We start from the raw sequence: 14,658 nt of genomic DNA, 5'->3' as shown, positions 1-14,658 counted from the left end.
CATGGCAGCACCGAGGACAGAGGCCCGGAGGATGGCTGTGCAGGACGACTGTGCAGAGAGGCCCAGGGGACGGCTGTGCAAGCAGAGAGACCCAGAGAACAGCTGTGGGGAAAGAGGGGCCCAGAAGACGGCTGTGCGGACAGAGAGGCCCAGAGGACGGCTGTGTGGGACGGCTGTGCAAGCAGAGAGACCCAGAGAACAGCTGTGCGGACAGAGGGGCCCAGAGGACAGCTGTGCGGATGGAGGGGCCCAGAGGCAGAGACCATCTTGCTGCATGCAGACTCGCTCTGAGTGAACAGGATTCTAGTGACTGACCTGCCACCTGGAAATAAAGTTGGGTATAACCCTTTCACCCCAAGAACATTTTACTGTCAATTTCTTTGGTCACATTGAATCCATAGCGAACTTGCCCGAGGCTGAGACCCATTGACAAGACAGTGGAGATACTCATACTGTTGGAGGATTAAATTAATTAACGTATGCGATGCACATGGAGCATGGTCTGGTTCATAGTAAGAGTTGTGTGTTTGCTATTACAGTCATCATCTGAATGTTAAACAGAGAATGTCAGCCATGCTTCAATTAAATGAGACACTATATGAAAATGACCAAGAGAGTCATGGTTTCTGAAGATCATGAAACTGTACTCAGGTGCTTCTGGGTGCAGTCATTTCCCTTGGGACCATGGAAGTGAACTGCAACCCAGAGTACAAGTCAAAATGGGACCAAGAAAAGGAAGAAGAAATAGGAGCCTACTGTGCTGAGCTGAAAGGAATTCTAAGAATGAGGAGACAGGATCCTGCTGAGTTTGGGGCTAAGGAAATTACCTTAGTGACTGGATCTGGAGAGAGTTCTTTATGGCAATCCTAGAACCTAATGATTTTGAGATCACTTAGTTCTCTCATTGTAGCAAACACTGCTAGTTGTATACCCAATATCCACTATGAGAAAAGCCTCATTTTAAGAGTTTGGGAAAAGGAGAAAACCTTGTATCTCTCAGCACCTGTACCAGCCTTGGCTTGACTACCTTGACTGCTGGTTACATGAAGTAACTGCAGTAGGCTCTTTAGTTACCCACAGAATACATCACTACCTCATCGACTGGTTCCTGAATTGGGAAGAATAACTGATTTGGAGAACTGAGCCAATGTAAGTAAGCCAGTTAGAATAGTGTCAGTTAGGAACAGTGTAAATTCTCAGTAAGAGTAACTGGTTGATAGGTTATCAATTGTCTGCTCACCCTGTTCTCTTCCAACAACTTTGTATCTTGGACTTTCCTAAAAAATTTCACTTGAACAAAGCATTTTCAGGATTAATAAAATTTAGAAACCAGTGCTAGAACATTACAGGACTGCTCACAATATGCTAACCTAGGGCACACATGGCTTATTGATAATGAAATACATTTTGTATATAGAACTTACTGAGTGATTTCAAGTAAAGATACTGAGATGTCAGTTGGCATGGATTTTCCTATGTGCTGAGGGAGGCTCAAGCCCAAAGCTTTATATCCTCCAAAAAGTGACATGGAAGCTTTATTGAGGATAAAGGCTGAGAAGGAAAAGCGTGGGCTTTGGAGTTGGACATGTCACAGCTGAATCCTGGCTCTGCTACTTAAGAGTTTTATAGCTGAATAAATCACTTGGCCTCTCTAAGCCTTGTCTCATCCGGAAAATAGGAAAACACTACCCTTAAGGGTTACTGTAAGGACTAAACAAAAGGAAAAAAAAGACTTTCTGCAGAAGCCTGTCCTAAAGCCTTAGTGATGTTAAAAAAATTTAATTGTCAATATTATAGATTCATTTTTGAAATTAAAACTTTTTTGGATCTCCCCTCCACTGTGTGTTAATAATGCATTTTGTGTATTAGTGGAGCTTTCTGAAAGAGATTTTTCATAGCAGTTTTCTTGATTATGGAGCAACTTGTGGCTGTATCTCAATGAAAAAGTAAACTCATTAAACAAAGGTAGAATGATATCTTGACACAGATTTTTTTTATCATAAAAAGTTCAAAATGAAGAAATTCCATACAGCCCCAAAACATGAAAGACATGGCTACATGCTATGGACTTTGTAACATGTATTGAATATAAATAACAGAAATGCAGGGAATTATTTCTATTCAGAAATTATGGCAAAAAGTATATAAACAATATTCAAAAAATTTTCCCAATTTTACTACAATAGGATCAGGTTTTACCTGAATATATATATTTCTATCTTATCTACTGAGCTCTGGTTTCAAGGAACATACAAATTCCGTATGTTCCCTATACAAATTCAAGGAACATATCAAATTTGCTTTTAGATTTAGTTTTCCAAAGTTTGACTTAAAAATTTGCATTTCTTATTGTGCATCAGGTGAATTTTAACTTCATGTTCCATTAGTTTCCTTTGGTTGGACTGGGTTTGCTTTATTGCCATTTTTTTATAGAGGTTTTACCATACAACACAATTTCCATTTCTCTAGCTCATGAGCGTCCATTAGAGTTGTTAGCCAAGTGTGCAAAGCAATTCTTTGTAATCATTTTCTTTATTTGAAATGAAAATAAGCATCCACATGTTGACGGTTCCCTGAGTACCAACCGCAGCACTAGATGCCTTATGTACTTCATGTCTTATTCTCAGGACAAATCTGTGGTAGGTTTTGTCCTCTCAAACATCAGCTAAAGCATCAGTAAGTCTGTTGTCATTGATACTGGAAGTGGTATAACTTTTGGAACTTGAACTAATTCTTTATTAGATTGTTACATAAAGAATAATGAGGAGATGTAACTTTATATTTAAGATTTTATTATAGCCATAAAGATTTGTTTTATTTGGAATCATTTGCTTCATTAAAAAAAAGTAACATAAGATTAGAAAACCACTTCAGAATCACTAGGATGGCTCTAATCAAATAGGGGATAAACAAGGGCAGACAGGGATGTGGAGAAATTGGAACCCTCATCCATTGCTGTTGGGATGTAAATGGTGCAGCCTCTTTGGAAAGCAATTTGGCAGAGCTGCAAAAGTCAAACAGAGTTACCATATGACCCAGCAATTCCACTTCTTGATATATACCCAAAAGAAAAGTAAACATAAGACCACACAAAAATGTTTAAAGTAGCATTATTCATAATAGCCAAAACCAAACAACCCAAACATACTTGATTAATGGATAAAGAATGATAAATTTATAGAGTGAAATATTTGGCAATAATGAAGTGCTAAAACATACTACAGCATGAATGAACTTTGAAAATCTCATGCTAAGTGAAAGAAGCCAGTCACAAAGACCACAAATTGTATAATCCTATTTACATGAAATGCCCTGAAATCTACAGAGACAGAAAATAGATTATTGATTACCTGAGGCTAGGGAATAGGGGATGAGGATGGAGGTGGTTAGCTTTGGTGACTTCTAGTGGGTACAGTGTATTTGGAGGTTGATAAAAATATTCTGAAATCAGATAGGTGAATGTTGTAAAACTTTGTAAACATTAAAAACCACTGAACACTTCAAATCGGTGAACTTTTTGATAAATTATATCAATAAAGCTGTTAAAGATTACAGAACAAAAGCACAAATACTTTTTTTCTGTTTCCTTTTAGAATTGGGTCTAAACAATTCCTCTACAAATAATCTTGCTTATTCTGTATGATAAAAGTAGTTGTTTCATCAAATTAAAGACAGAAAATGTATCTTCATCTTCTGAGCAGTATAATGTAGTTGCGGGTACCATTGGCCTTGAAATCTGATCAACTATATTACTTTGACAATGTCTCTGAGCAATAGTTTTTACATCTGTAAAATGGAAGTAATACTTCCTACTTCATGGAGTTCTTGTAGAAATTAGATAATATATATAAGGGCCTTAGCCCCCCATGTGTGATGCGTTCAAATTCAACAACTAATTTTTCCATAAATACTACTTGAGGGATTACTATATGCTCAATAATCAGGCTCAGTCTATATGTTCTTTTAATCATAATGTGAACATTTGTTTAATGTGTGGAATATATTTCAAAAACCTAGAAAGTCATAATTTTAAAATATGAAATTATATTTTTACATTACAGATGTCTACAAAATAATGCATTAATCATATTCAAGGGAACAAAGAAACAATCTATTTTCCTTTCCAACTTTAAAGAAAGGAAACAACTATGCAAGGTCGCCAGGAGTGGCTGACCTTTCATTTATAGCAAATTGCTGAACAGACCAAAGGCAGAGTTGGTTGTTTCAAGAAGCCATCTAGTGGGTTTATTGCAACATTTCAGTTATTTTTTTTGCAACACAATTAGTTGAATACTTAACCATAACACTCAAATGAACTTCTTTGAAGGTGAAAGTGTGAATTGAAAATTAAACAAGGCTGAAACTGAATTTGGAGCTCCAAAGAAGTCTGAAAGAGACTTAATTGTGTTCTTATTAATGCAGACCCAACGCTAAAAAAGTGAGACTCCATAGTCTCCTACTGTGGTGTGACAAGGTGAAAATGAAGTTAGCGCTTATGTGCCACCAATAAGTCTTTGAATGCAAAGATAAATATGATGCAGTTTTCATTTTCCAGAAGTTCACAGATTAGTGCCTGTAAGTACACAGATATGTAACAGATGAGTAGTTAGTTATTATCCTTCATCCATAACATTTTCACTGGGTCTAGTACTAAACACCTCTTACAGCAAAAGAGTAACTTTACCCCAAGAAGTATGTAAGATGAACAACATTTTTAATGAAAGAGGAAAAATACATTGTATTAGAGAAATTAAAATGTAAACTTTATGTCATAGACAGTGCAGAAGTAGAAAGGTTCAAGTCAGAGGGAGTGAGGCCAGGCGGGACAGTACAGGGGCCACACCTGACTGCTGGCTTTCTATGCCTGGTGCTGTTGTTTTTACAGTGGTTCCTCCTACATCTGGGGCATCAGAGTCTCAACTCTGTCACGTCTACATAACTTAAGTGTTGTGAGGGCTCCAGAATAGTGCCTGCTGACCCTGCTCCACCCAGCTGTGGTGTGGCCTAGGGCCCTTGGGGTAAACCCCCGGAAGGTCTGCCTTGAGTACCTTTTCCTTTAGATCTTGACAGTATCAGGGGATTTTGCTTTAGATGTAGGGCACAGAGAGACTGCTACAAAGTTGCAGATGACTTTTAGAACCAAAGTAGATAAACTTGCCAGCAGATACCCTGCAGCTCACTTTGTAACCAAGTCTAAAGTCAACAAAATTCAAAGGACAGAAAGGAGACCCAGTTGTCAGGGGCCAGGGGCAGCAGGGAGAGGGGGCAGCGGAGGGGTTGACTGCACAGGGACACAAGGGAACTTGTTGGGGGCTTGGGAATATTCGTTATCCTGAATGTGGTGGTAGTTACTGACAAAAGACTGCATGCCTTTGTCAGAATTCATAATACTGTATGCTTAAAAAGATGAATTTTCTCTATGCATTCTACTCTATTTTTATTTTAAAAGTTTAAAAATAAATAAAAAGTAATATCCAAAGCCTATTTGGTCTATGTAGTAAAAGTCCAAATAGTATTTTTTTTTCAAATAATTTGCTTTTGTTTAGAATAGTTAAGAAACTTAGCCAAGAATCCACAGAGGATAGGTAATAATCCTTAAATCAAACCCACATCAGTTTGGCTCCAAAGTGCAGACTTATTTCTTTATTTTACTTTCTTGGCTCCAAAGTGCAGACTTATTTATTTCACTCTCTTATATTCTTTCTAATGAAGGGAGCACATTGCTATTTCCTTAAGTATTATTATATTGCTGGAATATGTTTTGCTAAGAAAGCTCAAAATAAGTTGGAAGCCATGGCACACTGTAAGTTGAAGGACCAGGAGAGTTTCTGGAAGCACAGGTTAGTGCTGCTGGCAGAATGAACCCTCTGAGCCTAGCCTGTTGTTCCTAACACCATCACTTGAGAAGGCAGCATCTCTGTTCAAGGGGAACAATGACAGGTGCTGTGCCAGGCAGAAAAATGGGCCCAAAGCTATCTAGATGTCTTTCTAGAAAGTGCCTGGAACCTGTGAATGTTGCCTTAATATAGCAAAAGGTACCGTGCAGATATGAAGTTAAGGCTTGGAAACGGGGATAGTACCCTGGATTATCTAGGTGGGCCCAGCTGTAATCACAAGAGTCTTTACAAGAGGGAGGTGGAGGGAGACTTGACACAGAGGAGAAGGCAGTGTCACTGCAGAGGCAAAGACTGGCACGAGCGGCCGCAGCCCTGTGGGCACCGGCGCCCACCAGAAGCTGGAAGAGGCAAGGAACAAAAAAATTCCCCCCCAGAGCCCTCGAAGGAATCGCTGCTGCCAACATCTTTGACTTCAGCCCAGTGACACTGACTTCAGACTCCTGACTCTAACTACAAGAAATTTGTGTTCCTCTCAAGCGCATTTTGTGGGCCTTTGTTAGAGCCGCTGCAGGGCATGAACTTTCACTGCCAGAGCCAACGGCTCCAGGATGTGCTTGGAACGCCAGCTGAGCACCAGAGTATCTTCAACAAACAAAACAAGCAAGCTAACAAACAAAAACCATGTAATACCACCGGACTGTACAGGAGATAAAAACTTACTAAAAAGCATTTTCTTGATTTTCTTTGTGTTTTGCAACAGTATTTCCTGACAGATTCCCACCCCCTGCCCCACACCCCCCTCCAGGCAGGTCAGTGTTAGTGAGTTGGATTTGGCCACACCAAAATTGTTCATTTATTATAGGAAAGATCCCTTTATAATTTTTTCAGATCTCATGACATTAATTATCTGACTAAAAACATAGAGTGGCTGAATAATATTGTCATCCCAAGCTAGGTGAGCACAGAAGCAACTTTGAGGCAGTGCCAGGGAGGCTGAGGTAAGTGTCAGGGGTGTAGGATTTCATTCTCACATCATTTATCCACTGACGTAACCTGAGGCCCAAGTTGATTTGAACCTGGTTTTAGAATTTGGAGTCACATAATGGGTAAATTATAGGTCCCACAATGACCTCCAGCATTACTGCTCTGTGACTGTGGGCAAATCACTGTACCTCAGAAGGCTCATCTATTATAGGCACAAATAGTACTTAGGCCAGAGTAATGAGAATGAAGCAGTTCAATGCACATGAAGAATCTAGCCCAATACTGACTTGATGTGAGTGCACAGCACATGTTAGCTGCTGCTGCTGGTGATGTTCTTCAGGGCGGCTGCTTCTCTGCTGCCCAGGAGTGGTGCTTCAGCAAAGGGCATCCTCTGGAGCTGTGCAGTGGCCAGCTCTCCCTTCCTGGCCTTCCAGAGTCGGGGGGCCATTCCCTGCCATGCATTTCTTTGCCGAGCAGTGATAAAAATGTCCCTGCACATCCCCACAAAGACTTCAGGATCAGTCCCACCAAGCGGCTTCCCAATGATTGCAGGTTTTATACTCTGTACGAGGCACCCTCTCCAAGCAGATCCTGTCTGCCTCAGTGGAGGACCCAGAAATAAAATAGTCCTGAACAGAAGCCAAGTCCTATTTAGCCTCCAGTTCACTCATCTTGACCCAAGAAGAGTTCAACCCTAGGACTATGCTGAGCGCTCTCTGGATAGGCTTCTGTCCTTGTTCGCAGAATGACAACACTCTAGAAGTGCAAAGGGTGGTTTTGCAAGCTCTTGTACACCTAGCTCCTTAGTTTTCAGTGAGAGTAAGTGATGTGTCCAAGCTTACACCAGAAGTTGGCATCAGAGCCAAGAGTAAACTGCCAGTTCTAATTCCTTTTTCACTTTTCTTTTCTTTCAACACTTCCATGTTTCCTACACTCCCTCTTCTACCGCTGCTGATGCAGGGTTAGCCTCATTACCCTGCCAGGGACTTCAGTCCAAGTGTGGCCCAGCAGACAGAGGCTTTGCACAGACCCCAGCTTGGCATGCTGTCTGGAGATGCCCAGCTCTGTCCTGCTCTGTTCTTGCTCACACTGTTCCCAGCGCTTACTCTTCCACAGGGACAATAGCCTGACACCCTCTCAGGGCCACAGGGACCTAAGTGGGAGTGGGGAGGGGAGGGAAAACAAACTCAGTGGCTCCAGGATTGCTGGGAACTTAAAAAGCACTGGACCTGGCAGGTTTGCATCCACTCAGTGAAGGAAGTCACCTCGCTGTCCCTTTCAACCATCAGTCAGGGCTGGGAGGCCTTCCTGATGACTTGCTCTCACCTATACTTCAAAGTGGATAGACTTCTGTGGTTGAGCATTAATTGTTCTAGTCCTCCTTTAAAATTAATGCTCTGAAGAGTAATGTGTTTGTTGGTTAATCAAACAGATTCAGATTCCTACGCCAGCAAGAAGAATGCAAAACAGCAGAGTCTCGCTTCCCACCTTCCTCCCAGTGCCCACATAGTGTCTGTCTCCATGGCCCTTCTTTACTGCCCACTGAGGCTGCAAGGGTCCAGGTAGGGAGGTGGCTGAGTAGGGTGAGGAAAAGGCAGGTGGCAGTGGTCTGAGGACAAGCTTCCTCCATGAGTACGTATGCCCAGGCTTGTCCTGCCTGGCAAGCTGGCTGGGACACTGATGGTCAGAAAGGGGGGTGAGTTCGGTGAGCTAACATTTCTACTTAAACTCCCCCACCTCTCTCTTCTGCTGCTGTCAGTGACTCTCAATGAGCCATTCCCTCCTGCTTCAGTGACATTCTTCTACAAACTCCCTTTTCTGATAAAAGTTGGGGTTAATTAAAGGTGGGAAGTTTGTTTTGTGCTGTGTTGCAGGGCATGTCATGGCATAGAGTATCTAAGATGAAAAAAACTTTGAAATCACTCATCTGGACAGTTTCAGAAAGGATGTCACAACCGTTCATTATATTTATAATGACTCCTTTCACCTGTACACAATAGTCTTTTGACAATAATTGCATAACTTCCTGAGTTTCTTGTTTCTGGCTTGACAGCCCAATCTGGAACTTGAAATTATGTAAACTTTCTAATTTTTAATCATTTTGAGGCTTATATAATCTGAGGATTGAGGAAATCTGGAAATAATAACATCTTGCATTCCACTATTAGAAAAGCCATCTCTGAGGTCATGTGTGACCACACAGTCTTCAAATTCGATGATATCTTCCTGGTTGCTGTTGGTTGACAGCTGAAAATGACAAAAGTCCCAGAGTAAACTAGCGTCAGCCACCAGCAGGAAGTCTCGAGGAGGGGGGTGCAGGCACGGCCTGTTTCGAGCTCCAACAAGGCCGTGAGAACCTAGTCTCTCGCCCTCTCCCCATCCTATCTTCTTGTTGCCTTTGTTCACAGGACTGTTTCACTGTGTTGTCTAGATGGCTCCCAGAAGCCTGTCGTTCATATTTTCCTGGATTCAAGTCCAGCAGGGAAGAACAGGCTTCTCATCCGCCCAGCCTGATGACGTCTTGGAATCGCTCTCACTGAGCACACTCAGTCTGCTTGGGAGCATGCCCATCCCTGCGGCTGTGAGGACATCCCGCTGTGATTGGCAGAGCCCAGGGGCCCAGCAGCTCACCTAGGCAAGGCTCCTGAGAATGCAGGGACTGGTCCCACGATGAGGCAGAGAAGAGATGCCCAACAGCAGAGAGCCACCACACTCCCCAGCTTCCAGCTTCATCCAGTCCTGGGGCCCCACTTGAAACTCTATACCGCTGCCTTCCCTCGCCCTGGGCTTCCGGGTCTCCCTTCTCTCTGCTCCTCCTGCGTCTCCTCTCCCTCCTCCTCCCCTGTGAAGAAAGGGGTGGTCCACACTTGCCTAGCCCTATCCCCCCAGCTTAGCTACCTGGAGTTCAGACTCAGCTTCCATCACCTCCTCTGCGCCTTTACCTACACTCTAGCATACCATGCCTCTTTCTGCCCCTTTTTTCTGTATGTTCACGTTCTCTACAGCCTGGTTCAAATACCTCTTTGTGAATCTTCCATATCTAATTTTCTTCAAGGCAGAAATTAACTCTTCCTTTCCTCTAAACTCTTATCTTTATCCTCTCTCAAAGGCAGAACTTTTTTTAATGTAGTCTGTTAAATAATGAAATATGTTTGTGCGTCATGGTTTGCTCTTAGCTCCTTGAGGGCAGGAATATCGTTCATCTTTATCACTTACCCCCTATCCAACCCCCTTCCACCATCAGTCCTAACAAAGCTAGTATTCGTTAAATACATGTGTGTGGCATTTCCCATTTTATTAAGGTCCACTCATATCCATCACTGTATGTGCGTCTCAAAACAAATCTGGAACGGAAGAGCATGCATTCTTTCAGTTTTGTAAATGAGAAAACTGAGGAATCAAGAGGACAGATTTCCCTAAAGACCTCTGAGCTAATTTTGTGGAAAATCTGGGAGTGAAAAACCTAGATCTTTAGAGTTATATTACCTACTATTTTCCAAGGAAAAACTTGCTGGTATACATTGTATCATTAAAACCTGGAGAATAGTTCATACCAAATAGTTTAAGTTTCAAACAATGAACTATTTCACCCTGAACTTTCATACTCTGCCAGTTACTGGAATTATGTAATGATTTGCTTCTGGTTGTAGTTAAAGAATGTTTCAAAGGAAATCCAGACCAAGTGGTTCTTTCTGAAGAGGGTATTTTCATTGCTGCTGTTGCCCCAGCCAGTGAGAGAGAGAGACAGAGACAGAGACAGAGACAGAGACAGAGACAGAGAGAGAGAGACAGAGAGAGACAGAGAGAGAGAGACAGAGAGAGAGACAGAGAGAGAGAGAGAGTGTGTGTGTGTGTGTGTGTGTGTGTATGTTTGGCACAAACAAACGCTCCTCATCAAGGGAAGCTACCAGGTGGGTTTTGTCTTCCCAAAGTACCTCTTCTCATGGTCAGGGAACCAGCACCTGGGGTCTGGCCCGGGCTCCTCCGTTCTGCCCTGGCTCCCAGCAGCACCCGACCCGCCCCGGGGGTGGAGCCCGCCCCGCCGGCCCAAAAGCCCGCCCGCGCGCCGCCGCCCCGGACTTGCCCGCGCTCTGCAGCCGGGGCAGGAGGGTCGCGACTGTCCTCGGAGGCCGTGAAGGAGGACGACCCCGCGTGCAGCCCGTGCACCCCTCGCCATGGCGGCGCCGTCGCGGCTCCTGATCCGCGGGGGCCGCGTGGTCAACGACGACTTTTCGCAGGCGGCCGACGTGCTGGTGGAGGACGGCGTGGTGCGCGCGCTCGGGCGCGACCTGCTGCCGCCGGGGGCCGCCCCCTCCGGGCTGCGGGTCCTCGACGCCGCTGGCAAGCTCGTCCTACCCGGAGGCATCGACACGCACACGCACCTGCAGTTCCCCTTCATGGGCTCGCGGTCTATCGACGACTTCCACCAGGGCACCAAGGTACGCGCCGCCGAGCCCGCACCCCGGGACGCCCCGCGGCGCCCTGTCCGTCGGCCCTGCCAGGGCCGCTGCGCGGAAGGACGAGCGGGCAGGAGCCACCGAGCAGGCGCAGGCCTGCGGTTAAGGGTCCCCGCTCTGAGCTCCCTTCTAGGCGCCCCTTCTCCGTGGCATCAGCTGGGCTTCGGCCAAGCCTGACTCCCCCCACTCCTCCTTAAGGAGGGTAAGGTTATTAACCTAAGTGATTTGGCAAGTTTAAAGGAACCCTAACCCTCGTTTCTTTAAATAGTGTACTCTGCACCTCCTACCCATTTTCATAGGTATTTTATGTACATCCACAAATCTTTTAAAATTTCTATATAGAATCTTTCAGTTTAGTGGCCACTCCCAGACATTTCTCCCCATCCTCCATCACTAGCCAAAACCAATTGAAAAAACCCATTCATCTAATAGCTCCTGCCTGACTCAAAGTCAGCCATGTGTGCTGGGTGATGGTAAGTCCGGGAAGGCTGAAGTCCATTGTGCCCACAGCCCTTGCCTCCGCCCTCCGGTAGAAAAAACACAGCCTCTGACAGGGTTTGGAGGAGAAATATTACAGGAATGGTCTCCCAGCCCTCACCCTTGCACCAAGACAACCTGGTCCACATCTTCTCCACCTGTTTGCCCTGAGAACATCAACTAGAGACCCTGATTCTTGCTGCTTGAGCACCTTCAGCTTTGCTGATGGTGTGGAAGGATCAGATCACTGGTGCCCAAGTGAGGGAGGCTTGGGTTTCTCTAGACACAGAGGCCTAGAGGCTCGGGTCAATGAAAAGAACCTCAAGCGTTTCTCCAAAGCTTCTGAAAACAAGGACAGGAGATGAACAGGGCTGCCTCACAGGACTATGAAGTTGAAACTCCACTGAACACTTCAGCTAAAAGCCAAACCCACACACTCCTTGAGGCTTGCGTTTTGGACCCTTCCAAAATGGAAGTACCAACTCCCTAAGGCCTAAACTCAATGTTGTGCCTGTATTTACCCCAGGGCCATGCCTTGCTGTGCATGAAACAACTCAGGCTATGGAGCCCAGGCTGTGTGGCAGGTGCAGGTTTAGCCTGGGCAATCGTTCATTTACTGTACTCCTTTTTAGCAGTTTTACTGTCCTTACATCTCCCCCCTCCAGAGTCCCCAATCATCTATGATTGACCTGAATGTTTAATAGAAAAAAAAAACGACTCCACCCAGAGAGAAGGGTCTGGGGCAGGCTGCTCACATCAATATTTGGAAAGTTTCCTCCTACTTACTAATTATCAACCTTCACCATCAGAGCATAGTCAAAGTCTGTTGTAGGAGAGATCATTATCTGTTTTGAAAATTGACTTCATTTTTTCCTTTTGCTAAAAAGTGAAATTTGCTAAGTTTTAATGAACTTATTTTTACGATTTAAATACATTTTTCAGATATCAAGGCAATACAAGATTATATAAAATTGGGAAAATATAGGAAAATAGAACCAAGAAAAAAACTACCTGTAATTTAACACTTGATGACAACCAATGTTTTGGTGTTTTCTCTTTATGCTCTTTAATATGCTTTATTTGACATAATTGAGATTGTTTTGTGCATGTGTGTATGTGTGTGTATATCTGTACATATGAGTTTGCAACCTACTGCTTTCAGTTATAGAACTGAAAGCGTCGTTAACAAAGCACTTGGCTCATGCCAAGCCTTGCACTAATACCTCCGTTTTCCAGGTGAGGAGCCACTATTTTTGACCATCAGTTAGTTGCCAGACCCCCCAGCATCATTTCTTCCCTCCATCTCCCTTTCTTTCATCAGGGTTCTAGAGGAAGCAGTCAAGAAGAGGGGGGGGTGGAATGTTGTGGGGGAGGGACATTCCCTCCCTCTCTCAAGGTTATCTGTGCTTGCCCCAAGGTCCTGGGAAGTGGTTCTTAGTTATCTTTGTTATTCGGCCATTCTGGGATTCCTAGGTTGGAGAGATTTACAGTTTCATACTGAGAAGGCTGATCTTTGTAGCATATGACAGTCTGTTGTCAACATCTGAAAGAATTTATCCACCAGCACATTCTCTAGGCACTTCTATACATAAAGGTTGTCAAAACATTAAATAAAAACATGTTCTTCATGAGCTTAGGGATCTAAGCAGAAAACAGTATGGTCAGAGAGATTAAGGTCAAAGATTTAGCAAAGGCTAAACTCATGTTAAATATTAAACATTACTCACAAAGGTCTTAAGTTGCAAAAGTCTGCTTCAAAATTGGTTGGATCCCAAGAGATAATGGCTCCTGGCCCACAAACATGAGATTCCATAAGAGAGCCAGATGGGTAAATAAAGATCAAACGGAGCAGGAAAGCACTGCCTGAGTTCTGAAAGGAGGGCATCATGGCATCACCTTGTCCTCTTCTCCAGAGTCTTCGCAGTAATTCTCAAGGGTTGGTGGACTTTCTGGTTTAGGGAAAGAGGGACAAAGAAGTCTTTTATAAATGCTGGTCATATTATATCTTAACCTTGAAAAACATTTTATTAATACTGTTAAAAAACATTTTATTAGTACTGTTATTTTATTAAACACTTCCAACATACGAGGCACTGTGCTAAGTTGTGCATCTTCCAACAATCCCATGGGCCCTTATCTACTTTTTACAATTGAGGAAACTGAATCTTATATCACACATAAGGTCACATACCTATTAAGTGACCAAGTGACTTTTTTTTATTAAGATATCATTGATATACACTTTTATGAAGGTTTCACATAAAAAACAATGTGATTACTACATTCACCCATATTATTGAGTACCACCCCATGCCCCATTGCAGTCACTGTCCATCAGTGTAAATAAGATGTCACAAAGTCACTACTTGTCTTCTCTGTGTTACACTGTCATCTCCATGATCCCCCCCACACCATGTGTACTAATCATAATACCCCTCAATCCCCTTCTCCCTCCCCCACCCATCCCCTTTCGTAACTTCTATCCCTTCTCGGAGTCTGTGATTCTGATGCTGTTTTATTCCTTCAGTTTTCCTTTGTTGTTATACTCCACAAATGAGGGAAATCATTTGGTATTTGTCATTCTCTGCCTGACTTACTTCACTGAGCATAATACCCTACATCCATGTGGTTGCAAATGGTAGGATTTGTTTCTTTCTTATGGCTGAATAGTATTCCATTGTGTATATGTACCACATCTTCTTTATCCATTCCTCTACAGATGGACACTTAGGTTGCTTCCATATCTTGGCTATTGTAAATAGTACTGCAATAAACATAGGGATGCCTATGTCTTTTTGAATCTGAGAACTTGTTTTCCAAGTGACTTTTCAAAATCAGTGCTGCCTGCCATCGCTAAAGCACTTACCTACCCACTCTGTTCTCTTCCTTGCGGAAAGGACTGT

The 14,658-nt window shown here is 43.5% G+C and overlaps 1 protein-coding gene and 1 long non-coding RNA gene across 13 annotated transcripts in view; one reads left to right on the top strand and one right to left on the bottom strand.

Moving 5' to 3' along the window:
• Window positions 1–2,282: 2,282 nt before the first annotated feature.
• On the bottom strand, window positions 2,283–11,042 carry LOC140847972 (uncharacterized). The gene is made up of 3 exons (XR_012128354.1): window positions 10,906–11,042; window positions 4,300–4,573; window positions 2,283–3,004 (listed from the first exon to the last, which is right to left on the bottom strand). It is a non-coding gene; the product is annotated as an uncharacterized lncRNA (long non-coding RNA).
• Window positions 10,906–14,658, top strand: part of DPYS (dihydropyrimidinase) — a 461,295-nt gene continuing 457,542 nt past the window's right edge. For all 12 annotated transcript variants that reach the window (XR_012128351.1, XR_012128352.1, XM_073229952.1 and 9 more), the window contains exon 1: window positions 10,906–11,260. Coding sequence is in view for 10 of the 12 variants with exons in the window: in XM_073229952.1 (XP_073086053.1) it covers window positions 10,997–11,260 (264 nt within the window). In the remaining 2 variants the exon portion in view is untranslated. The remainder of the gene's footprint in view (window positions 11,261–14,658) is intronic.

Source organism: Manis javanica, chromosome 2, assembly GCF_040802235.1.
Source record: "Manis javanica isolate MJ-LG chromosome 2, MJ_LKY, whole genome shotgun sequence".
Lineage (NCBI taxonomy): Eukaryota > Metazoa > Chordata > Mammalia > Pholidota > Manidae > Manis > Manis javanica.
Note: the sequence above shows the minus strand (reverse complement) of the source record. Positions and strands in the feature narration are given on the sequence as shown.